Raw genomic sequence first — 27,511 nt, 5'->3', positions numbered from 1 at the left:
AGACCCTGGGGTAGATTTGTTTTGATGCTTGGGGAACTATGGAGGACAAGTGTTGGTATCCTGGACGTTTATGCCCCACCCCCGCTGTCCATGGACCACCTAGACACAATTCAGAGCCTGCTACTTTCCCACCAGCCCGACCTGCGAAGCCTGGGGGGCCACTTTAATGAGGTCATGGATCTGTCTATTGATTGCACTCACCTTTCGGGATCTGGATCCAACTATGCCGACAAAACTGCACACCTTCACGTATGCGTTTGACTTGTGTGATGTGTGGAGAACAGTCAATTAACACTGCAGGTGTTACCCCTTCCACTCTGGGGTGAACATCTCCATGGCTAGGATAGATTATTTCTTGGGTGAACGCCTCCATGTCTAGGATAGATTATTTCTTTTTCCCACAACTGAAGGCACACCAGATTGTGTCAGCCAGATTCCTGACATGAGGAATCTGACCACTCCACTCTCCTTATGGAACTGTAGAGTGGCAGGTCCAGACACCGAATGAGGTGGCGCTTCAACAACTATTACCTTACCTTTACAGATATTTTGTAAGGGATTGTGTCCAAAACCGAAGAGTGTTTCACTCTTAATATGGGGTCAGTTGACAGTCCAGTGGTGCCCTTGGAAGGTTTTAAAGCAGTGCTGAGGGGCGAGCTAGATCCCTGATCTCGGCAAAATGCAGGGCCCACTCACAGCCGATAAGGGAGGCTGAACTTGCAGCGGAGACTTTGGGGGAGGACTTCCTTCTGTTGGATTCCCCTGTCACGCACAGACTCCTCTTGGCGGCTCAGGAAACACTGCAAAATATCCAATTAGATAACACTTGACAGGCACACAGGGATAGGTTGAGCAGAATCTACGACACTGGAGAAAAGGCTGGGAAGATGCTAGCTTGGCTGGAATGGTGCCAGGAGGGGAATATGCATATCCGGGAAATACTAGACGAGGGAGAGGTGGGCCACACTGATGACTCTAAGATCGCAGAATGCTTTCCACAGTACTACGAAAGGCTATATCGAGCCCCTTTGACTGGCGAACAGGTTGGTTGCAACCCTCTTAGCGATGTTGTGCTCCCCCGCCTCTCTCTAGAGGCGGAAATTACAAAAGATTGGAGGAGATTGCAGAGGCCATATCCCAGCTGCAATCTGGGAAATCCCCAGGTCCCAATGGGTTCCCGGTGGAGGTGTGGAAAAAAGACGAGTGACGTGATGGTCCCACACCTACTCAACCTGTTCCTATTTAGTAGAGAGGAAGGCTCCCTCCACTGGACCTATGGCACGCTACCATAATTGTTATACCAAAGAAAGACGAACCCCCCCCACCTTGTGCTCATCCTACCGCCCTATCTCTCTTTTAAACGGCAAGGCCAAGATACTATACAAGGTGCTTGCTGACCGGTTGCTGCAGGTGATCAACTCACTGGTACACCCATAACCAGTGTGTTTTCCTATCAGACAAGTCCACCCGCATGAACATTAGGCACGATATCTGGCAATGGATTGCACTTCGGTTCTCCCCCAGCCTCTAGCACTCCTTGCCGTAGACTTTGAAAAAGAATTTGACTCTCTCTTCTGGGGGCACCTGTGGGAGGTGCTGGCAGGGATGGGCTTTGCGGAACAGTTCATACATTGGGTAAAATCCCTATACACGGCTCCTGTTGCTGAGGTTACGGTGAACGGGGCAACTTCTAGATCCTTCCCATTGGGGCGGTGGACCCAACAGGGTTGCCCACTCTCCCTCCTTTTGTTTACAATGGCAGTGGAGCTGCTGGCTATATGGCTTCGCACAGACCCGACACAGAGGGGATTCCTCTGGCCCACAGCCATGAGCATAGGGTCTCCCTGTATACTGATGATCTGTTGATATTTTTGGGTGACCCGAATGTCTCTTGTCCCATCGTGACTCAGTGTCTCAGAGACAGTGAAGGAGTTACGGGCCTTTGGGTTAATTGGCACCCATCAGTCCTGTTCACAATAAAGGGTGGTGACTGCACCTATGAGGTTTCACGGACCGGTTTCCAATACCTGCGGGTTCACATCGGTCCCAATCCCCTCGAGTTTCTCTCTTGCAATCTGCCTCCAATCACAGAGAGGTTTTGCAGGATGTGCGACACTGGCACACCCTCCCAAATGCACTTCTGGGGAAGGCATCGCTTTTTAAAATGCTCACATTGCCCAGGTATCTATACATCTTCCAATATCCCCCATCCCACTACCCTAGACAGAGTTTGCAGGGTGAACCAGCCCTTAGGGACCTGCTGTGGAGTGGGAAACAACCTAGGATTGCCCTGTCTACACTACAGCGTCCATTTGCGAAGGGGGTATAGAATTGCCGAATATGCTGCACTATTACTGGGCCTCCCAAATGGTGGTGATAAATGACTGGCTACACAGGGACCTGGACTTACAGCATGTTAATGCTAAACGGGTATGGATGGAAGAGGTCAAGCCAATCCAATTATTGTATGGGGTGGTAATGGCAGGGATCTACCAACGTCAACTAAGCACGTGGTTAAGGTTTGGGGGTCAGCACTTCGAGACATTGGGTGGGTTGGGAGACCAGCACTGGCCCAGCCTCTGTGGCGAAACTTGCTCCTGCCCAAAATCAACAAGATCCGGGTGTTAGGGACCTGGGCCCGAATTGGTATTCTGACACTTGGCCAAGTATTGGACTGGGGGAGTGTGGTTCCCTTTCCTACCTTACAGTTCTCCTGTGGGCTCCCAGCGGTGGAGAGCTTTCACCATATTCCTCTTACACACGCATTACATGCCCAGTTCACTGATATACAGGCTGTCCCACCATGCTCTCTCTCTCCTAGAGGCCAACATTGTAGCACAACGGCTTGATAGAAAGGTTATCTCTGTTATGTAACAATGCAGCTCCTCACGGTTTCACTTGATCCAAATCAAGATCCTACACCAAACGTATCATTCATACACGCTGCTCTTTAGATGTGCCCAGGCCGCCCACCAGCGATGCTTGAGATGTGACCGAGCAGACGGTACCTTTTTTCATATATTATGGGAATGCCCGCTGATACGCTGCTTCTGCGAGAGAATTCTGAACAGACCGAGAGGAGCGCTGGAAGAACCTGTACCTGTTGAACCGGAACTATTGTTGCTGGGAATCTGGGGCACCCAATCCTATAGTCGATATGATAAGATGATGATATCCACTGCAGACATTCTTGCAAAGAGAAATATAGCAATGATGTGTGGCAAACCAGATATATCCAGGTTTAGCAAATGGGTGGCTGACATGGATATCTGCATGTTCTACGAAAGACGGATCTACAATGCATGGGGATGCCCCAACCAGATTCCAGAAAATATTGCACAAATGGGAGGCGGCCTGGTGAAGAGGACCTTTAATGGGCGTGAGGTGTTGTTTGCTTTGTTTGTGTTTATTTTCATGATTTTTACTTGCCTTGTATTCTGCTCTTCCATATGCCCGGACCCTTTTGAAATGTATCACACAATGTGCTGCTTGGTTTCAAAACATAATAAAATGTGTTATATATAAACAAAAAAGAAATCCAAATACCTATTTAACACCACCACACCCCTCTATGAAGTGGTCCAATGCTGAAAGTTTTGACAAATGTTTCCCACTAAGTTTTGTGTACAAATATTAAGAAATATGTTATGTGTATTCCTAACCACTTTTTCACCAATGTAATAGGCCCCAGGTGCTTTCAAATACACCATTTCCATTACATGCCGAAATAATTCCTAGAAGGTAACCTCCAAAGCACCACTGAAGGGATCTGTAAAGCCTGCCATGTAACGGCAGTATTACCCAATCCATTTTTTTTAATAGAATATCTCCATTAGGTTAGCAAAATTGAAAAACATGTACCATATTTCATAAAATTCACAAACCAGCTCAAAATAAAAAAAAGCTGTTTTAACATATTCAAACAAGCTATGTATAAAACCCTGATCATTACAATTCATATTATAAAACATAGCTTCCATGCATGTCCATGTTTACACAAAACAAAGAAACAACACCAAATTAACAGAAAATGAACCAAATCTTCATCGAACCAAATGTTCATCGACTCCCATTTTGCAGGCACACTTTGTGCTACCTCCTGCACACCTACATTTATTGAGTGATGGATAAATTGAAACATGCCATTATGATCAGCCTCCTGCATTCTGGGGATGTTATTTCACTGATTTTTCCTTGCCATCTTATATATTTATGTATGTCTACATTTAAAGCTAAGAGACAGCTTATGTATATTTTGTACATCTGCCTCACTCCCCATCGCACAAGCTCTAGCTTTAAGAACTATTTTTCAGTTGACTTAATGTGCCAAATTTAGTTATAGCCCACCACCCAATCCAAATGGACAGTGCCTTACAACCACCCGCTCACTTTCCCACAAGTATTTTTCTTTACCAGGGGAGTTTGCAATCATTCTTGTACTGAAATTCACTTTATGACTAGCAGAAAATCACAGAGGTGCTTTTAAATAATACGTTAAAAATCTCAATTTGGTCGACACCTTCAAACTGAACACCCCCAACTGTGCTCATATGGCACTACCAAGTGTACCTGGAGGGAGACTGCTATTTGGCACATTCATTATTTTGCAACTCCAGGACATGACAGTTTGAAACAACCCTAGATTCTGCTACCATAAAAAGTAATGAAACAGACCTTTGCTTTATATACCTCCAGGCACTTGTCAAATCTGAAGGCCTCAAACTTGAAATAGAATTTCAAAAAGCCCTTTAACACTGCATGATGCCCTTTCAGCTGTCTTCTTAAAATTATAGACCCAAGCACGCTCTTTGAGAAGAGTAGGCTCAAATGAAAATGATACTACCTCCTCATCTCTACATTCATTTTAAAACCAGCTACAAGGATTCCCCCTTTTACCGAACACCATCATTTTGTTTTTGATGATTAATTTCAAACTATAGTTCCCAAAATAGCAATTTGTATATAGCAGGACCTTTTGGAGACCTGCAGGGATTACACCCAAAATAGCTGTTTCATCGCACATAGAAGCATGCTATAAAATGTACTCTTCAAAGAAGGTGTATTACCTTTCCTTACGGGAATTGCTAGAGTCAAAGTCTGAAAGGAATACATTGAGACCAACTAATATCCCTGCTTTTCCCATTTATTGGTTGGGAAAAACAATGTAAAATTGCCCGATCTTGTCTATCTGACAGACGTTGAGATGTTGCCTTTCACATATGGATAAGATTTATATCCAGTGTGGGATAATGTTCACCAGAAAAGAAAGAAATGTCCACAAAATGATAAGTCAGGATGGTATGGCTGGGTCTCCCTTCCACACGTTTTAAGCACAGGACAAGGCAGAACTTCTGAACACAACACACTCCTGGGCATCGAAGCACGAGGTACACCGTTCAAGTTCAATGATGTCAAAACATTCAGAGACTAAGGGGGTAATTACGAGTTAGGAGGTAACCATGCCACAATTAGCAGCATGGTTACCCCCTTACCGGGTACCGGGTCCAGGTTCCTTGAATGAGGAATTACCAGGCCATTCCAACCTTGGAGGGCCCGGTAATTCCTTATTCAAGGAACCCATCCCCATTCCTATTCGAGCCCCCATAGGGCTCAATGAGAATGGGGAGGTAGCAAATAACAGGCCCGTTGTTAGCACCCTGGCCTGTCCACGGGTCCCGCTAAGGGCACCTGGTAAAACCAGGCATCCTTAGCGGGTACCCGCGAGCAGATTCGTAATGCGGCAGTAAGGGGTTGACGGCTCCGCCACCTTTACCGGCGCCGTTAACCCCTTACCGCCACACTCGTAATGACCCCCTAGGTCTTTTTCCTGCAAAGGTCTCTTGCCTTAGAAGGCCTGCTGATTCACAATAACAAGCTTACAAACAAAGGTTCCTTTGGTGGTTTTGCACCTGGGCGATTGCTCTTCACACTCAATTTAATCAGAAAGCGTAGGTTCCCTTCTCCTAGCTTTCTTTCGGAATCCCTCTGTCAGGTTCAAACTTGGCTTTTTCCACAGTTCACAATCTTATCAGAAAGCAGGGTTTCCTTCCCCTAGCTTTCTATCTGCCGTGGGTCAGAGACTTTCGATTGTACAAAGGATTTGATGTGACCTTTGTAGGACCACTCTGACATCTCACATCACCCCTTTCCAAAGGCTTTCTGGTACTTGCAGTTTTTAACACACAAGGGGATAACGAGACTCCTTCGAATGAGCACTCCTACAGCGTCTGACCACTCTGCAGCTGGCTCTCCTCTGGGCTTTCACATAAAGTTCAAACACATACATGTTCTTTGTTCAGGTTCTTGTATTCATCTAATGTTGCCACTTGCAACCTTGAGCTCAACACACAACGGTTTGCTATCACCTTTCTCCGATTCACTGGCTGTGTTGAACCTGTTGGCTTGTTTTGCCTCTGGAGCCAAGGATGGTCCCACGGTAGCCAGCATGCTTCCCCACCTGTGCTATCAATGCGGGAGGCCCCTGTGCACCATTCACAAACTTGTACTGTGCACGTCAGCTGTAACTCCTGGTCTTATGATTTCCCTTTCGGAGGCTACGCAGGTCTGAGTTGAAAAGGGCAGGGGCAGTTACCTCTTCATTAAACTTCCAGGTCTCACCGCCTTGTGTTGCAATCACTTTTCTGTCAACTGTGCACTGAGCACCAATATGTTCCGTCAAAGAATAGAATTTGCTCACCGTTTCATTTGATGTGCACATTTTGCTCATTGAGCACAAAAGGTTGGGTACCCCTCCTCTATGCCTTACAGGTATGGCCCACCACTCAACCTACAAACCTGCCACACGTTGCCAGAACAAGACACGCTCGTCCAAACTATTGGCACACCAAGCTCTCACATCCACACTGCATGTACTAGCACTGTGCCACCACCGTGCACTACTTATGCATATCTTCCACACCCAACACCATTCTTACCACCAGAGCATGGTATACTGCCATGCCTGGTTAATCCTGTCCCCAGTTGCCAGGAACCTTAGATACCCACGCCTTTACTCACCCCCCACCAAACATTATCCTCAACCTACCCTCCTCCCACACCCTTTCTACCCGCTCTTTCATTAGGGTTGACACCTCACCCAGCACATACTCACCCACCACATTTGGGACCACACTCTACAGGACTTCTAACCCACTGCGAAATGATGCACTGACTTCACCCCAGCACTATTACTAAATCCCTCCATTCAAAGGGATCTAGTACTAATCATCACTGATCGTGCCATACCCCAAATGGCAACCATCCAAAGGAGCAAAGCCCCTCTCACAAGTGCCTTTTCTCTCCAGTGACCAACGCCTCCCATCTGCTGCATATTCCACTACAACCACCCCATAATTTAAGACCCTCTCAGCCTTGTGTAGGCGCTCAACGGCTAAACAGACTACAGGCCAGAACCTCATGCCTAGTACTCCTGACCTGTGAGATTATGTACCTGACTGTAGGGGTGTCCAGAAATGAAAGACTCAGCTCTTACACCAGTCGCCCTTCTCCACCTCCCTTCAGTGAGATGCAACAGACCCCCATGCCTCCCCTAGCCCCCGGCATCACATTAAATTGTCAGGTAATCTAAATTGTGCACTGATTAGTGTACGCTCGCTAGGAGGGCATGCTATTGATGGTATTGTACAAAATTACCTACTGCCAAAAGTCTGACCTCCAAAAGTTCGACACCCAATTTTCCATATATATATATATATATATATATATATATATATATATATATATATATATATGATACATTACTCACCGTAATCGTATTTCTGATGCTTGTATCTGCTTAGATTCACATGCTGTGCATAGGCCGACATCTAGTGGAAGCTGCAGAGTATTACAGTTTGTTTTTCGAAACTCGAAAATGGGCGTCGACACATGCGTGCCAGTAATACTATCCCTAGTGTGACGTCCACTGTACCCAAGATCCCTCACGCGTCTAGGATCCTCAGATTGTATTTTTTCTGACATGAGGAAGCATGAGGAGTAGCGTGAGTACAGATAATCCAAGCAGATAGACAGAAAGGTAAGACTACAAGCAATCATGCGCCTTCTCTCGGAGGGGAGGAAGGGTGGGTCGCATGTGAATCTAAGCAGATACAAGCATCAGAAATACGATTACGGTGAGTAATGTATCCCTTCTGAGGCTTGTGGAAACTGCTTAGATCACATGCTGTGCATAGATTAGCGAGCAGTACCAGAAGAAGGAGGTGGGATGTGAGAAGGGTCATGAGCAAACAGGTGTCTTAGAACCGCTTGTCCCACTTGTGTATCTGTCTTGGAATGAGTGTCAATGCAGTAATGCTAAGTAAAAGTGTGAATAGAGCTCCAAGTAGCTGCTTTGCAAATGGTGTCGAGGGGAACATTTGCAATGAAAGCCAGAGTGGCCCCAATGCCTCTAGTAGAGTGGGCTCTTGGCGTAAAAGGCAGAGTTTTTTCAGAAAGAGAGTAACACAGCTGTATACAGTTGATAATCCACTTCGAGATAGCGCCTTTAGAGACACGATCTCCCTCTCTGCCTGTAGCTACGGAGACAAACAGTTGATCTGTTTTCCTTAGCGGTCTGGTTTTATTTACATAGTAGAGGACCGCCCTACGCACATCTAGGGTGTGTAGTTTCACCTCAGCCGAGCTTTGCGGGTTCTGGAAGAAAGCCGGAAGCTCGATGGACTGGTTTACATGGAACTTTGATATAAATTTAGGTGAGAACCTAGGGTGTGTGCGTAAAACCAGTTTGTCTTTGTGGATAGTAAAGAAAGGATCCTGCACTGACAGAGCCTGAATTTCACTGACCCTTCTTATAGAGGTAATGGCTACTAAGAAGGCCGTTTTATAAGTCAGGTGTTTGAGACTACTTTTATGCATGGGTTCGAAAGGGGGGCCCATGAGCTTAGCTAGCACCACATTAAGGTCCCATCCTGGCGGTGGGTTTGAAATAGGAGGGTGAAGTCTCTTTACTCCTTCCATGAAGGCTTTAACTACTGGTACTTTCCACCACGACACCCTGTCATGGGATGTGGTGTAAGCCGAGAGGGCTGCCAGGTGTACTTTCAGAGAGTTAAAAACCAATCCTGCATCCAGCAGGTGGAGCATGTATGTCACAATGTTGGAAGGAGTGCAATCAACAGGGTTGATTTGTTTATTCTGGCACCAAATAACAAATCTCTTCCACTTGTCAAAGTAACAGTGCCTTGTGTTTGGTTTCCTGGATTCCTTTAGGATGTCCATACACCTCTGTGGTAAATTGAGATGTCCAAACTCTATGACCTCAGGAGCCATGCTGCCAGGTTCATTGAGTTGGGTTGCTGGTGCACTGTTTGACCTTGTTGCTGGGACAGTAGGTTGTACCAGGCTGGAAGTTTGATGGGTTCGCACACCGCCATCCTGTGTAGGTGTGGAAACCATGGTTGTCTCGCCCACATGGGAGCAACTAGGATGAGCGTCATCGATTCCTTGTTCATCTTGTACACCACCTTCCTGATGAGAGGAGTTGGTGGAAAAGCATACGCAAACATCCCTGACCAGTTCATCCACAGGGCGTTCCCTTGGGAGTCTGGCTGGGGGAACCTGGATGCAAATCCTGGGCATTGTCTGTTTTCGCTTGTGGCGAATAAGTCTATAGTGGGGAAACCCCACTGAAAGAAGAGATCTTCTACGATCTTTCTGTGAAGGACCCATTCGTGCTCTTCTGGGAGGGAGTTTCTGCTTAGAGCATCCACTAGGGAATTGAGCTCCCCTGGAACATGTTGCGATGACAGGAAGATGTTCCGTCTGAGTGCCCATATCCAGATTTTCTGGGCAAGCTTGGACAGATTTGGCGAACGAGTCCCTCCTTGCTTGTTCAGATAGAACATGGCTGTCGTGCTGTCCGTCCGGATCTGCACCGACAAGTTTAGTAGATGGGGCTCGAACGCCCGAAGCGCTCTGAATACTGCCAGAACCTCTAGCAGGTTTATGTGGTTCTTGGCTACTGAGTGAGACCAGAGACCCTGAGCTGTGTGGTGGAGATGGTGAGCTCCCCACCCAGTCAGGCATGCATCTGTAGTCACCACTGCCTGTACTTCGGGATCGTAAAAGGTTTTCCCCTTGCGAGATTCTCTCTTGTCCACCAGTGTAAGCTCTGTACAAGTGTTGGCGAAACGACCACTAGATCGTCCCACTGACCACTTGCCTGAGACCACTGTTTCGCCAACCATTCCTGCATGGGACGCATGCGCAGTCGCGCGTGGGGGACCAGGTAAATGCATGACGCCATCATGCCCAGTAACCGCATTGCTTTGCGTACCGTTATTTGTTGACCGGACTGATAATGTGGAATTTGCAGTAGTATATTCCGAATTCTCTCTTCCGAAGGGAAGGTCAACCCTTTCTGAGTATCTAGGATTGCTCCTAGGAACTGTTTTGAGGTGCTTGGCACCAGGCTTGACTTCTTCTCGTTGATTGAGAAGCCTAATTCGTGGAGGAGGTCGATAGTCCTTTGAATGTTTGTCCTGCAAATTCCTGGGGTTTCCCCCGTTATGAGCCAGTCGTCCAGATAAGGGTACACTGGGATTGCCTCCCTGCGTAGGTGTGCAGCTGCCACCGCCAGTACCTTGGTGAATACCCTTGGTGCTGAAGCTATCCCGAAGGGCAGTACCTTGAATTGGTAGTGGCGACTGTCCACCTTGAAGCGCAAGTACTTTCTGTGCGCCGGGGGCATGGAAATATGAAAATAAGCATCTTTCATATCCAAGGTTGCCATGTAATCCCCCTTTTTTAGGAGGGGGATTACCTCTTGTAGCGTGGTCATAGGGAATTTTTGGGGCTTGACATACTTGTTGGCAGGCCGTAAGTCCAATACTGGGCGCATTGTCAAATCTTTCTTTGGCACAAGGAAGTAAGTTGAATAGATACCCTTGTTTACCTGGTGTCCTGGGACGAGTTCTATCGCGTCCTTTTCTAGCAGAATGGCGATCTCCTCGAGAAGGATCTTCTGATGTTCTAAGGAGTGTACTCTTTGTCGTGGAGGATGGTTCCGGGGACGCTGCAGTAATTCTATACAATATCCTGTGGACACTGTTGACAGCACCCATCTGTCTGAGGTGATCCCTTCCCAAGCCTGGGTGAAGTTGGAAATGCGTCCCCCTACTGGGGTTGCGTGAGAAGGGACCCTGAACTGAGCGTCACTGCTTTGGTGGAGGCGTGCCACCTCCCTTGTTGGGGCTGCCTCTGCCTCTCCCACGACCTCTTTTGTTACCCCTGCCGTAACTTTGGGTAGACTGCTGGCTGTTGTTCCACTGTGTACCCTGTCCCTGGGCATAGTTGCCTCTTTGTGAATTTTGGCCGCGTGGGCGACGAGAATTACTGTTCCCCCTCTGGTTAGGGGGTTTGTTGGTTAGTTGGCCAAGGGATTTCAGTGTTTCGTATTTGTCCTTGGCGTTTTTCAGTGCGTCTTCGACCGCTTTCCCAAACAATAGATCGGGTTCCACCGGCTTGTCTATTAATGAAGCCTGAGTTTCTGTTTTGAACCCCGACTGCCGTAACCACGCATGTCTTTTGATAACAGTACCTTCTGCTATCAATCTCCCTGCGTTGTCCGCAGCGTCGAAAGTTGCTTTCAATATGCAACCAGACACGGCTCTCCCTTCTGCCGAGATCCGAGCCATTTGGCCCTTTAACGGTTCAGGAGCCGAGGCTATGAGTGCCGCAACCTCTTCCCATTGATGGCAGTTGTAGCTGGCCAACAGGGTGGTGGAGTTAGCAATCCTTGCTTGGTAGGCAGACGTTGAGGCTACCTTCCTGCCAAACCCGTAAAGTTTCTTGCTCTCCTTGTCGGGAGGAGCTTCTGACGAAGATAAAGGTGTTCCAGCCCTCTTCCGAGTGTTGGTAACAACTTGGGTGTCTGGTTTAAGATGTCCTCTTATATAGAGAGGGTCAGACTGGGCTGCCCGGAAAAGTTTTTCGACCCTGGGGTTGACTGCTCTGGTGAGGTTTGGGTTCACCAGGGACGGATCTATGCTTCGTTGGATGGATTTAAGGATAGGGATGGTCTGAGCGACCGGCCTCCTCTCTCCCACCAACTCTTCTGCGAAGTCCCTTTCCTCCTGTACACCGTGGGTGTCGATGTGAAAATGTTCTGCCGCGCGAGCGAGAACCTCATTAAGGAGGGGCTGGTTATCGACTGGCGAGTCGGTAATTGGGGCTTCGTCCTCTACCGGGGAATCTACTCTGTAAATTTCCTGCTCATCTTCTCCCTCCTCCTGGTCCTCATCATCCGCATAGTATTCCGTCCCGGTTTGTTCCTCCATAATTTCAAACTCCTGGTCCCCCTCAGGGAAAGGCTCTCCTTGGTACCTGGGGTGTGGATTAGAGTATGGAGTAGAGTAAGGCTGCACCTCAAAGGGTTCAGGTCTTTCGAACCGGGCCTTTTTACTTAGGGGGATAGGATCAGTGGAACCTGAGGGTGTGGCCCCCTGAGGGTCATACGAGAGGAAATGCTCTGGATTCTTGTCGTAAAAATCTGCCAAGGAAGGCATCCTTGACATGACCCTGTCTACGTCTTCACTGGACCATTCTTTGGAACAGGGGATGACTTTAGTAGTCAACTTAGGGGACTTTTCAAGGGTACCCTTGCTGGATGTTGATCTCTCAGTAGACTTGTATTTGTCTGTCTGCTTCGGGGGGAAGGATGGTCTTACAGGAGTGGAAGAATGTGCTTTCCGCTGTTTCCCCCCCTCCCCGTGCGTGGAAAAATGTTTTCCCTGTCCCTTGGAGGCCCCGGAGACTTTCGACGCCTGGCGTCGAGGATCGGAAGAGGTATCTGTGTTTTTCGAGCGTGGGGCCTCGCTGGTGTTAACTGCGGGCTCCGTCTCTTGGAGCGCGGCCTGGGGGTGGAAGTCGTCTTCGTCCTCCGACGATCGAACTTCCGTTAGTCTAGGGAGCGAGGCACTCTTGGCAAGAGTGGAGGATTGCCTTGTGTCATGAGGCGATCTCGATCGAGAGCGCCCAGAGGACACCGAGTCGGACCGTTCTATCTGTGCCTCTTTCCGAGAAGTCAACGTCGTCGAGGTTCGGTTGGACTTAGTGTGCTTAGTGTGTGTAGGGTGTGTAGCGCTTGCGTCGCCGGGGGTCTTCCCCATAGCCGCCCTGCCAGACGACCTTCCGAGGTCGGGGACCTGCGCTCGACTGTCTTTCGACGCCGTAATGCCCTCGCCGTCCGAAAGTACGGCGTCGCTGCCATCGCTGAAGGCGCCCTCCGCTGCCATGGCCGCCTGCCTGGTGTGGTGGGCCCAACGCTTTGTCGAACGGTCCTTAAGTGTCTTAGGTTTAAACCTACTACACGCTCTGCAGTTCGCTTCGGGGTGGTCCCTCGGCAAGCAGAGATTGCACGTGGCGTGCCTGTCGACCCAAGGGTATTTGCGGTTGCACTTGGGGCAGAATTGGAAAGGGGTACCCTCCATACGCACCTTGAGGCAGCAGGCTGGTAAGTGTAGGAAATATATAAGGTGTACCTATATACCAAGAGTGAAGAGTATGTACCACCCCCCACTCTCCCTACTTGCAGGGCCGAGGCCAGCGGCCTACCAGGCCCGGGCCGAGGCCAGCGGCCTTCCGAGGCCGAGATCCGTCGTGCAGCAGCCGACGGTCGATGTCTTCTCCAGCCGTCGTCGAGTGTCGAGGGTCGACGTTGGGGTGGGGAAGGATGTCAATAAAGAATTATAAATTAGCAAAAGTATGGCTAAGGCCAGGAGACTCCGCAAAATGCTTCCGACCAGTATGGCGGAAAAAAACAATCTGAGGATCCTAGACGCGTGAGGGATCTTGGGTACAGTGGACGTCACACTAGGGATAGTATTACTGGCACGCCTGTGTCGACGCCCATTTTTTCGAGTTTCGAAAAACAAACTGTAATACTCCGCAGCTTCCACTAGATGTCGGCCTATGCACAGCATGTGATCTAAGCAGATTCCACAAGCCTCAGAAATATATATATATATATATGTGTGTGTGTGTGTGGGGGTAAAGTGAATAAAAAATGTATAGGGGTAAGGTGGGGGGTTGTGGGAGGTCTCCCCCTACATATATATTTGCAGAAAATTTGGGGGGGGGGCAGACTTTTGGGAGTCAAACTTTTCTGTTCAGTAAAATCACGTAGATCCCTATTGACGTCCACAACCTCATATTGGAACATCACCTTGACATCTTAGCCATTACGGAAGCTTGGCTTCACAATGCCTCAGGCCCGCCCCTATCCCTAGCTATACCTCCCAATGACACCATCTTTAGGGTAGACCGCCATAACGGTATAAGAGGAGGTGTAGCCCTCATAGCCAAATCCTCTATCTAGATGAGAGCTTCACCCACTCCCACCATCCCTTTTTATGATGTATTGCTACTGAAGCTCACCACTAATCCCCAATCTATGTATAAACTGCTTATGCTCTACCGGCAACCCAATCGACCAGGCTGCCCTGACCTCGAAATCCCCCTTTGATCAACCCACTCATGAAACCCATGACAAAATTAATTGTCCTGAGGTACTTCGATCTTGGTTTTAATGATGCATCTGACCACAAAGCTACTGCATTGACACAAGCATTAGAGTACTTGAACCGCTCCCAGTTAATTGACTCACCTACACATACCAAAGAGCTCATCCTTGATGATCCTCACAGCTAATGCTGCCTTTGACATCTTGTCCATCAGTACAGTACCCTGGTCAGACTGCTTCCTTATACACTTTAATCTCTCACTTGCCAAAACTCCTATTGCTCTCTGTCCCACCCTGAGTCCAATATTAGTGCAAAACACTCACAAACTGACACATGATGTGCTGAAACCCTTACTCCAGGAGTCACTAAACGCATCCTTTATGCCTAGTCACAAGAAACTGCAGGATATAGCTAACCACTACCACTCCTGTCTCCTCCACACCATGGACTTGCATGCACATATCAAAGACAAAACGGCCAAACCCCACAAACCTAGCAATATATGGTTTACTGAAGACCGTGTCACCCTACGAAGGAAGAAAAGAGCTATCAAACACCTGTGTATAAATCACCCTTCCCCCAAGTAATTGCAATTTTCTCGATACTGCCTCCCTCTTACAAAAAGCGGTTGTCACCCTTAAAGGTAACTCCTACAATGCGAGAATTTCCAAAGCAGGCTCTAATACTAGAGAATTATTCTCCATTCCAAGATAACTTCAAGCCCCATCCCCACTATCTCTATGATCCGCACAGATGAAGCATGGTGCACCACTATACAAGACGCCCTATCACACAAAATTGAGATGCTTCAAAACAAAATCAATGTTAAAAGAAGCCACCCTCGTCTTCAAATCCCCTTCGCATGATGCACCAGAGCAACCTTCATTTGGACCACTCTGTCTCTATCCCTTCTTTCTCGTTCTGCCAAGTCTCTCAGGAGCAAGTCCTAGCGACCATCCTAGCATTAAAACCTGCAAAGATGATGCATGCCCCTCCCATATGTTGAAACATCTGTGCACTCACCTTAGCTCCTATCATTACTGACTTTGCAAATGCATCCTTCCTGACTAACGAAGTCCCCACTAGCATAAAAGGTGCGTGGATCACTCCACTCCTTACAAATCCCTCACTAGATCTGTCTATTTCTACTACTACTGCTCCATAACTATGGTCCCTTTTCTGCTTAAAATACTGGACCACCTAGCCTACCCACAGGTTTGACTGTCCTAAAACAAAACTACCTGCTCAGAACGAGTCATACAGGCTTCCGACCCAAGCATAGCATGGAAACTGGACCTGAAAATCCAAATGGGTAATATCTGTGACTGAGGTAACTTAGTCATCCTCCTCCTGTTAGATCTCTTTGCAGCGTTTGATCTTATTAACCAAGACTTACACTTCTTTCCTGAGGCCACTAGGTGGATTAAATAATTCCCTAGGGAACGCACCACCAGAGTATTCATCATCGACATGGCTGCTGGCCCTATCCCAGATCTGCTAGGTGTCCAGCAAGGCTCTTGTTTATCGCCTAAACTATACAATACGAACACAAAGCCCCTGCTTGACCTACTGGACTACCAGGGTATCGTCCATGCTAACTTTGCAGACGATACCCAAATACTCATCCTCAAAACAGGTGACCATTCCTGTGACACTAGCACCATCAACAAAGTATACAGCACCATACAAAACTGGATGGCCATTTCTAACCTCTACATAAATGGTGACAAAACTGAGCTCCTCCTCATTGGCTCCCCCCACTGACTCAAAAATCTCAACACTTATTCTGCCACCTTCTGCACTGATGGAACCACCATTTCGGTCCTAAAACAAGTCCAAACACTGGGTGCCCACCTGGAAGCAGATCTGTCTTTGTCCAGGCACATCAACGCTTAGCTTCTGCCACTGCCTATACATCTAGGCTCATCTCCCTAAGCAGGCAATTCCTTTCCCCCTGCAACTGTCTTACACTTGCGAGAGCACTTATCCTCACCAAACTTGACTATTGCAATGTGCTCTTTATGGACACTTCAGCTGCCAATTTATCCAAACTACAGCTACTGCAAAACAAAGCCTTGCCATGCAGCCCTCGGTCTTCAGCGCTCCGACCACATTTCAGCCACTATTATTAATCGCTGTATATACAAGGATGTCCCCCTCTACCTCAACAACAGCATTATTCAGAAACGCCCAGTGCACGCACTAAGATTCGATACCAGCATCTCACTGCTCACCTCTTGCTTCAAGAGCAAAAGAGCAGGTGGCGTCTGTTTCTATGTTACCGCACCAGCTCTCCGGAACTCTCTCCCTGTCGCCATCCGTAATGAACAATCTTACTCCGCCCTTCAAAAAACATGTCAAAACTTGGTTGTTTTATAAATATAAATAATGCTTGTATCAAATGTACCAAATGTTTTCTGTATATGTAACAAACGCTGTGATACCCCAGGGTTTGGCCGTTACAGAAATTCTATAAATAAATCGAATAAATATTAGTGTCTTTTGCTTCTTTTGTATTTGTGTTTATGGGTCACAAACCTAGCTCGGGAGCACTGTGCATCCATTGGAAAGAACAAGATGAGTACATTTACAAGACAATCTCAGAGCATTAGTAATACAGGGACAGTAGATTCAAAGTCAAACCTAGGAATCCCCTAGAAAGCAGTGTCTTATGTTCTTTACTGAACTGCAAGAGTGTAAGATCAGTCCTTGCACTCTTTCTTTGGTCAGTGACTGACCTGTAGATTAGTTAGCTTTGGCTTCTTCTACTCTCCTTCTCGGGGTACGCCTTCTTCCAGGATCACCGCCCTCACTCTGCCAAAACCTGTTCTCGCTCCCTTCTACTCCCTTTTTGTAGGGCTCAGGATTTCTCAGCGGGCTATGATCTTGATCCGAATTCCCTTTGCTCACCTTTCCCCATGCATTTCTCTTTCCCGTTACCATTTTCAGTTGTTGAGTTTTCCGCCTCTTTGTTCTGGGGATTGATTGATTGATTGCCCATCAGAGCATGGGCCCCAAAACGTCCCAATCTACCATTTTGGGGTGGTCGGAGCTATCCTGTAGTTCTGTGCCTCAATTGTCTGTGCACCCTGGCAAGCAGTACTCATTGCGCCCCGGATCTCCCTGCCTCTCCGAAACACTGGCGACTTCATCTTTACTCAGGTGTGCACTAAACGCTGGTTCACAAGCCACTTGCATGCTTGTTTATATGCACTCAAAAATAGACTTTACTCCTTGCTGCAGCCTTTGACCTGCCAGCAGAGTGGTGTACAGATCTTGCTCAGCACTTTTTGCTCTAAAGGCAATTTGGTTGTGTAAATCTATGTACGCATGCACAAGGTGGATCTGACGGCAGAGGCGCGCCTGTGCGGCCACTCACTTAGTGAGTCTGGCCTAGGGACCTCTAGATGCAAGCCATCCAGGGTCATCCTTGCACAAGGGGTTGTGGAGGGAAGAAAAGCTCTAGGTAATCCCTCAGGCAGCTCTTCGCACTACTTGGGCCGAGGCGGGTTGTGGTCCTGGTCCCCAGCGTCTCCATGGCTGCCCAACTGCTTTTCCTCATGTAACTTTATAGCACTTTACTTTATAAAGGTTGAATTGGCATAAATCTAGGATTTGTGAGCGCAAGGCATCAACACTTATTGCAACAACAAAAACAAAAATGCAAGGAGGCTCGGAGAGACATGATACTGAACATTTCAACTTGAACATTCTGTTCCAGTGTCCTTAGAGGAAACTTGTTCACAGAAGACTAAACTCTTCTGTGAATTATTATCGGTAGACACTTGGGGTATCAGACAGTAATGTGTGTTCACCAATGCTATTGTTTCTACCGAATCCGCTCTGATGATTGACACAGAGTTCAAAATGCATTGGCTAGAGGTTCTGCCATGCGAGCAATGGTGAAGGGACAACACTGTTGTGGGGCGGCAGGAGTCATGCGGCCGGCCTCCTGGGTGCTGGGGGTGCCCAGCACCATGCTGATATAGCAGGGTCACCCGGACTTACAAGGTGTTGCTGGGCAGGGCCCTGAGAGGCTGTGGGGCGCAGCCTGGGTGCCAGAGCACAGTGGATGCCTTGAGCATCCTGGATGGTGGGTGCCTGGGCTGGACCCAGGGCACCATGCCAGTCTGGGGGGCCCAGACACGCAGGGACCTGCAGGGCCATGGTCACACGGCGTGGGGTCTGCTGGACAAGGCCTCAGGACCGTGATCACGTGTTGTAGGCCTGCGGGCACACAGTGAGAGACAGGGACAACAGGAGTTCCATAGTTGGAGTCTGCGGCCGTTCTGCTGCATGCGCCTGCAGGGGCTCCTTTTATTAGCTTGGCCCATCTTCAAAAGGCAATACACATGGGAGGGACACATCCCCTTAAAGGGGTAATACACATGGGAGGGTCAGACATAACACTCTCCTCCTTTCTCATGAGGAACAAAACAAATGTTGCTGAGACATACATGATTCCCCCCTCCCCCGTTAGAGAACGACAATACTTATCACTTGGGATTTGTGAGGTAGACAGGCAGTAGGATATGCCACTAACACATACATGGCTACTCAGATGGGTACAGACCGAGTATGTACTAACACATTCTAAATATACTCAGCGGGTGACAATCGTGGTCGGTGAATTACCGGTGGAATCTACGCAGTTCTACCACAGTTTACAAAACCCTCCATTAACCTGGGGTTCGGAACTGCAACCACTGAAAAAGACGCCATGGTTGGCGACTGGCACGATATGCACAGCTACTAACTGCGGATCACAGCTTCACATCACTGTTCTTTACTGAGACCACTTTAAGCATGTAGCTAATATGCAGGTGGTTCACAGCTTCAAAACACATGTACACTGAGTCCTCTTAAAGCAATTGCAGGACTGCAGGAAATCAGTTCACTTCCCATTTGTGTCGTTCTGGAGTCACTTCCCTGGGTGCAGGTCCATTGATGGTACAGTTCACAGCCGGCAACGCCGCACCTGGCGGGTAACAGGGGCCACATTGGCATAGTCCCTTGATGTTTGGGGCAGGGCAGCGAGACACAGATTGGACGGGCGCCCAAGCTGCTCCATGTGCTGTTGACAGGGCATGGGGTGACAGGACATCACTCACCCCCCTTTTTGACCATGTTCCTCCAGTCAGGAACGCCACTCTCTCCAGGGGCACAGGAGGGCGCACAAGCACTCCTGAGGAGTTGCTACCCTTATCTTGCCCGATGCACCAGTGGCGTGTGTCAGGGCCTTGTGCGTTGTTGGTCAGACAGAAAAGAAAGTTGCAAGCTATCTGGTGCAACTCGCCAACCGACAACAACAAAGCCAAACTAGCCCAACTATCCAAATGCTATAAGAAAGAAATCATCAACACAAAAATAAACTATTTGACGACAGAATCACAAAAGCCAAATCAAACACGAAGGAACTCTTTTCCATCCTCCGGGAAATGGAATCCCCCCTACAACCAGTAGACCCGGTCCCAAAAGAAAAGGTATGGTGTACTAACATACAAAATGCCCTATCGAATAAAATCTCCTCCCTCCAACTCAAAATAACCAAATAAAGACTCTCTGCCCCTCTCCGATCAACAAACACCACTGCCTACTGAGCATAATACTATTCCGCCTTTCAGTTTCAAAACCATCTCAATCATTGACACTGAAAAGGTCATTCTCTCCTTGAAACCCTCCAACTGCAAGGGTGACAGTTGCCCAGTGGAAATAATAAAGGATGCAGCTAGAGACTTGGCCCCTTTTATCTTGAAGCTCATAAACTCCTCCTTTAAATCAAACACAGTACCCACTAACCTGAAAGAATCCTGGGTCCTCCACTTACTCAAAAAAACAAACCCTCGATCCATCCACCCCCACTAACTATAGACCCATCACTAACGTACCTTTCCTACTCAAAATTATTGACAGAGTAGCCTATTTACAAATTCAAGACTACCTGGAAGCTAATCATCTGCTAGGCTCTCAGCAATCGGGATTCCGCCCTCTACATGGTAACGAAATAGCCTTGCTAGACCTTAAGACAAAAATTGAGGAGTTAAAGGATAGTGGCAAAACTGCTTTGCTATTGCTACTGGACTTGTCAGCAGCCTTTGACTTGGTGGACCATGCAGTTTTATGCAGCAACCTCAGGCTCGCTGCCAACTTCACAGGAAACGCCATAGCCTGGGTCCAATCCTTTCTAGCAAACCGGACTATGAGAGTTTTCTCTACTTCCACCTGTGCTGATCCTATCCAAATAACATGCAGAGTCCCACAGGGATCCTGTGTCTCGCACACCATGTACAACATTTTCACCAAGCCACTGTTTGACAAGTTGGACAGACTGGGTGTCACCTACACTAATTATGCAAATGAAACCCAGATCCTCATACCCCTTTCGGGCAAATATGAAGTGGACCTGGCCTTGGTGAATATGATATACATCCTCATTCAGGCATGGATGGCGACCCACGGCCTCTGCCTGAATGACGATAAAACTGAGATTCTGCTCCTTGGATCTGACTCTAACCTAAAAAAATGAAACCCAAAATACGAATCCTTCAATATTGACAACAATAGCATCAAGGCTAAAAACTCTAGGATTCTATCTGGACTCTTCTCTTACCCTGAAAAAGCAAGTTAACTCTCTCTCCTCCACAACAGCTTACACCTGTAAATTAATCCGAGCGGCCAGACCATTCCTCTCCATTGCCAGCTGTATCACATTGGCTAATGCTCTTATCATGTATAGACTAGACTATTACAACGCTCTGTACTCAGGAGCCAACAAGTATGTCACTGACAAACTCCAAAGATGGCAAAACAACACCTTAAGAGCAGCGTTGAACATTCCATTTAGAGAGCATATCTCTAAATTCCGGAAAGAGGCCCATTGGCTTAAAATAAAGGACAGAATCCTCCTCAAACCCATATCTATTACTTCCAAATGCCTAAACAATCTAGCACCTCCTTACTTATCGGAAAACCTTTCCAGGAAATCCACAACCCGATCTTTGAGATCTGCCAACACATTCTTGCTCGAAATCCCTAGATTTAAACTGACCACGGCTGGAGGAACCAGCTTCCCAGTCAAAGCCGCGCAAGTATGGACTACACTCCTAATAACCCTTAGACGTCCTCTACCTTATGCCAGATTTAGAATCTACACTCTCAAATGGCTTCGCTCCAATGACCCATAACTACTGCTCCCTGAATTGCCACTACACCCTGACAACCACTGCACCTAACACTACTACTGCGACTTACACACCGGACCTGTTTGTCCATAGCCGTAGCCGTAGGCACTCACTGATTTACCCATGTTAAATCTGACCCTTGCCCCTGTATCTGATCAGTTATACCATTCCATGCTCCACAAATAGCAAATGTCTATATTGCTTCACTTATTGTACTCACATTGTACTCACCTGTATCCACGAATGACAAATGTCTGTACTGTCTCATGTACTGTACCACACACTGTATTCACATGTATGCACTAGCCTGTGACAGGCACTGTAACTAAGCTTTGAGAATTCTTGTACTGTTGCGCCCAGCTGCCCAAGGGCTTGGTTGCACATTATCAAATTAATAAACAAACAAACAAACACAAGTCATTGGCCAAGACTCAGGGGGCCAGCAGGTATCTCCCCCAAACCCCCATTGGCCTGGCCCTTAGATAACTTGGCGGGCAGGGTGACACTAATGGTAGGGAGTCAGGGTCACTAGCTCCCTGGTTCTTCAACAGTATAGTAGGGGACATTAGTGGTCTAATGTCGAGGCCACTCGTAGGGCAGGCAGGGTGACTGTAGCGGCACAATGTTGGGGCCGCCTACAGGGCAGGCAGGTTGATTGTGGTGGCACAGTGTGCTTACAGGGCAGGCAGGTTGACTGTGGTGGCACAGTGTTGGGGTCACTTGCTGCCTAGTTCTCACCACTGCAGCAGGGGGAAGCCCTTGGTCCTCAGCAGTGCACAGGGTGCAGGAGACTCACATGCTCATAGCTTGGAATTCTGCGGAGCATAAGGGTGGCAGATCCACCTTGGCGTTGCTGGAACACTCTGCTTTGGTGACACATTGCTGTCTTCAGTGCGCAGGGTACTTCCTTTCACTTTCTCTGACATGGAACACAAATGTCCCTGTTACTGCCGTTGGGGCCCGGGGTCTGACCGTATTGCTCCGATGATAGGAGCACATTATTTGCCTGTGCTGGTATGGAGCAATTTCATATTACTGCGGGGGCTTCTCGTTTGCAAGAGCTCCTACCCGGAGCATTTAAGAGGATCACTACCACGCGGCCCGGGCTTTTTCGTGGGCCAGCCAACTGCTTTTGTTACATTACCTCCGGCATGGAGCATTTATATTTTCACCGCCTCCAGGCCTGGGCTCATACCCTGATTGTCGGCATGGAGCGCACTTGTTTCTTCTATTTTTTTTCTTATTCTACCAGGGCACAGAAGTACTCCCCGCCAGCGACCCGGGATGTTGTACGGGTGCTTCTTTCTTCTGCTCCCGACCGGAGCACTTCATCTACTTCACTGCCGGGCCTGGGATCATGGGGCTCTGACCTCCAGTCCTTCGCTTCAGACTGGAGCATCCACTCATCTACTGCCCGGCAGCCCAGGACTTCGTTGGGGGCTGCCGGCACAGTTGACTCCTGACGTTGGTGCCGCCTGTGGGGTGGGGGCGGGCACTTGCTCCGCACTGCAGCACATTTACTTCCTTCTCCTGGTGGTGGATGCCGCAGAGGGCTCCAGGCTGGATCCTCCCCTGGCTCCACGAGCACCCTCCTCGCAGAGGGCCGCGGCCAGGGGTGGATCCACGGCAAAGGCTGCCCCTTCTCCTTGCATCTCTCCTGGGGGCGGGGTAGCACCACTCTCCCTGGAGGGAGGTTGTTTCATTGCTGTGACTGCGGCCGCACCATTTTTGCTCCCCCCTATGGTGGCCGATGCTGCAGGGGGTCTTGCAGGCTGGCTCCCTCCTCCGCAGCATGGCGGGGGGGCGCCACTTCTCCTCTTTAGTCCCCTGAGGGGGGGCGAAAGCAGCACCGCTCTCTCCCCAGGTGGGAGATGTCACTTCTTGTGGCTGCAGCCGCTCCATATCTTCTCCCCTGGGGGGCAGCACGACTCTTCTGTTTGCGACGGATGCCGCGGGGGGCAGCACAACACTTCTTCGTGCGGGGAGGTTTGCAGGCATACTCCGATCCCGGCTGCATGAGCACCCTCCTTACAGAGGGCCGCGGCCGGGGTGAAGTCATGCAGGGTCATCATCCCCACTTCACCGCGGCAGTGGCCTTCCGTTCCTTCTCCCTCCCCCCTCCTCTTCTCTCCCATGGAGAGGGGAAAAACGAAATTGAGAGACAGGGACAGAGCGGAGGCATCACAGGGTCTCTCCCCACTCGTCACCATTGTTGTGGGGCTGGCGGTGGTCAGGCGGCCGGGTTCTGGGGGGCCCAGCACCATGCTGATATGCCGGGGTCACCTGGACTTACAAGGTGTTGCAGGTAAGGGCCCTGAGAGGCTGTGGGGCACAGCCTGGGTGCCGGAGCACGTGGCTACCTGGAGCATCCTGGATGGTGGGTGCCTGGGCTGGACCCAGGGCACAGGCTGGCCTGGGGGGCCCAGACCAGCAGGTTCCTGCAGGGCTGTGGTCACACGGCGTGAGGCCTGCAGGCCAGCGCCGAAGGACCGCAATAAGAGACAGAGACAACAGGGGTTCCATAGTTGGAGTCGTGGCTGCAGGGGCTCATTTTATTAGCTTGGCCCATCTTCAAAAGGCAGTACACGTGGGAGGGACACATCCCCTTGAAGGGGTAATACACATGGGAGGGTAAGACATAACAAATACCAGTAAAGACGCTATTAAGAAAAAGAAGTACCAAGTTCTATTTACTAATGTATTGAACTGCGGTAGTGAACACTACAAAGGTGTTACCAACGTTGGTAGGGCGCCACCAGTTTCTGTACATATTTAAACTTAGGTCAGCATATTTGCAATAGACATCTACTCCATATGCAGGAAAACTGTCTATCTGGATGTTGCTGGGAGTGTGTGGCATGTGAGCATCAGTGAGGACTAGGGGTGTCTGGGGCAGAAGTGATGTTGCATTGCTCTTGTGGATTTTGCACAGATGTTTAACAAATCTATCGTTCGCAGGACTCTTTGGTCACAGCCTTCATTTGTGGGACTGGACCAAGCACACCCGAATCCAGACCATCGACCTGGGTGAAGATGGGAGCATCCCAATGGAAGTCAAATTCCTTCATGACCCTGATGCGGCTGAAGGGTTTGTTGGATGCTCGTTCGGAAGTGCTGTGTTTCGTTTCTATAAGACTGAGGTAAACTCATTGGAAGCAAAAGCCATTTGTAATTCCTTTTGACTGCATCAGGTGGGCTGGAAGAGTTCAGAGGATCAGCAGTGATGTGCAGGTCTTTATTTTTTCTCGGAATGGAACAGTCCACCACATCCCTACTAGGGGGCCGACTCAGGAGCATCAGCTTACATCAGAGGCCTCATTACGAGGCTGGCGGTCCCGTAATGAACGGTGCCGGTACGGGACCGGCACTGTTCATTACGGGCTGCATGATTACGAGGTCCCCTAGCGGGACCCGGAACAGACGTCTGGTAAAGCCAGACGTCCTTTCCGTGTCCTGCGAGGGGACCAAGGAGCTAATAACGGGCCCGTTATCAACGGGCCTGTTATTAGGTCCATCCCCATTCCCATTGAGCCCTATAGGGGGCTCAAATGGGAATGGGGAATGGTTCTGTGCATGAAGAATTATCGGGTCCTCCAAGGTCGGAATGACCAGGTAATTCCTCATTCACAGACCCCGGTATTGGAGCCCGGTATGGAGGCAGCCATGGTGCTAACAGCATCATGGCTACCTCCATACTCGTAATGAGGCCCCGGGTCTTTTATTGGGTAAACCCAGCCTTGCCTTCCTTCCAAATTCAACAAGAACACATTGGGCCTCATTACGACCCTTGCGGAATGGGTTTACCGGCACCGGTAATGGTACCGGTGCCAGTAAACCCATTCCGCCCGGTAATGGTACCGGTGCCAGTAAACCTATTCCGCCCATTCCGCCCTATTACGTGGTTCCCTCGCGGGAACCCGGAATGGACGTCTGGTAAATTCCTCACCACGGACCCGGACACGATTTAATAGCACCATGGCTACCTCCAAACTCGTAATGAGGCCCTATAGTCTTCATTCACTAGGATTTTTAGTTATGGGCCCTCATTCCGAGTTTGGTGGTAAGGGATACCGGGCACCGGTAAGGAGACTGGTGCCGGTAATCCCTTACCGCCCAATTCCGAGATCCCTTAGCGGGAACTGCAAAGGACGTGTGGTCGGACCACACGTTCTTTACGGGTCCCGCTAAGGGACCAGGGTGCTAATTACGGGCCTGCTATGAGCAGGCCCGAGATTAACGCCTTCCCCATTCCCCTTGAGCCCTATTTGGGCTCAAATGGGAATGGGGAATGGTCGGGTGAATGGGGACTTTCTGGGTCCGCACAGGTCGGAATGTTCCAGTAACTCCCCATTCAGCCAGACTGGACACGGACCCGGGTTTGGAGGCAGCCATGGCGCAAATAGTGCCATGGCTGCCTCCAAACTCGGAATGAGAGCCATGGTCTTGGCACATGGTTTAGAGGCCTCCATTCCTATGACTGGATGGAAAAAGGAATTGGCATGTTGAAACGGAGCATGTTAAATTTTGGGCTGAAGTCACCTAAGGAGCGTAATCTACTGGACTACAGAGAAAGTGTTGAATTTCCTGACCGGCCCATTGAGAAATATGCTCACTTGTCTATAGCCCAGATAACCTCTGCTTATGGGCTTGGCACAAATCTATATAGAGCCTTTTTTCCTGCATGGCATTATATAGACTTCAGGCCTTTTCACTCCTAAGGCTAAATTGTTCACATGATTGCTGACAGAGGTCTAGCCTGTCATCTCTCTACTGAATGGGTCAGGTGATTGGCCCAAAGATACAAAGCCTGTCCCGTCCATGAAGTCCATGGGCTCGACGCAAAGTGTCTTGTCCCTTTTTAGTACTGGATTGCCCGGTATTGATCCTAGGAGGCACAGCCAAGGACTGAAAAAGCTCTGATGCGATAGCACACGGGTTGCAGGGTCTTTAGGCTCTAGGACAGGTTTGCCACTGGCATGGAGGGCTGTCTCCTACGCAGAAGAAGTCTGATCGCTGGGTATTATATAATCCCACCAGCAACTGTTGACCAGGCATATTTAATTATATGGGAATACAAAGTAAACTCATTCCAAACACCCTTTTCTTTTGTCCCACAGGAGAAGGGGCCAGGGACCGGATTCTCGACCTGAAGCCCCCTCTTCCCACCCAAGACTAGTAACGGATTGGTTACCCCACAATAATCACAACTTGTAGGTCACTTAATGCTTTGCAAATCTGAAGCCATTACCCGGATCCATGCCATCCTAGAAATGTTACAATGCTGGCCCATTATCAAAGAAATGAATATGTGTATAAAACCATCACTCTCATACTACACCCTCTTTCTAATCACTTGGTACTCTCCTGCAGTACCCCTCCTTGCACCGATGCACTCTGCTCCCAGATACTTTGCTGCACGCTCATGCGCTCCTTCACCCTCTCGTGTGGTCCTTAACCCCTTCAGCAGGGACCTTACCCTCTCTTGCAATACTTATTCGTGTTCCAAGGCCCCTCTATCTTCTGTGGTATTTTGCCCCAGACCAGGACACCTTAACCTATGTACTTGAGAAATGCCCATGCCTTCACTCTATTCCCCTGCCCGCCACTCTAACCTACATACCACAACTGCACCCCATTAATGCCACTGATGCCTAACCCCGATGACCACTCCACACACATTCCTCTCGCCATCTCCGCATAGGCACATCCATCACTCCACTGGCTAATTCAAGGCCCACTTTCAGCAGCAATCTCCGGCTTCACCTGACATGCACCTCCACCGGCACCGCCTCTTTGGAGCCTTTTGACTTGTGACAAATGCAAGCCCTTCCAGTAGCAACTATCCCTCCG

At 49.0% G+C, this 27,511-nt stretch overlaps 1 protein-coding gene across 1 annotated transcript in view; it reads left to right on the top strand.

Annotated features, from left to right (window-relative positions):
- Window positions 1–27,511, top strand: part of LOC138580049 (methanethiol oxidase-like) — a 293,543-nt gene that overhangs the window by 164,849 nt on the left and 101,183 nt on the right. Inside the window, exon 7 of the mRNA XM_069650285.1 lies at window positions 24,620–24,801. Coding sequence (XP_069506386.1) covers window positions 24,620–24,801 — 182 coding nt within the window. The remainder of the gene's footprint in view (window positions 1–24,619; window positions 24,802–27,511) is intronic.

The sequence above is a fragment of the Ambystoma mexicanum genome, chromosome 1p (genome assembly GCF_040938575.1).
Source record: "Ambystoma mexicanum isolate Mex_15411 chromosome 1p, UKY_AmexF1_1, whole genome shotgun sequence".
NCBI lineage: Eukaryota > Metazoa > Chordata > Amphibia > Caudata > Ambystomatidae > Ambystoma > Ambystoma mexicanum.
The sequence above is the reverse complement of the archived record's forward strand: the minus strand, read 5'-3'. Positions and strand labels throughout refer to the sequence as shown.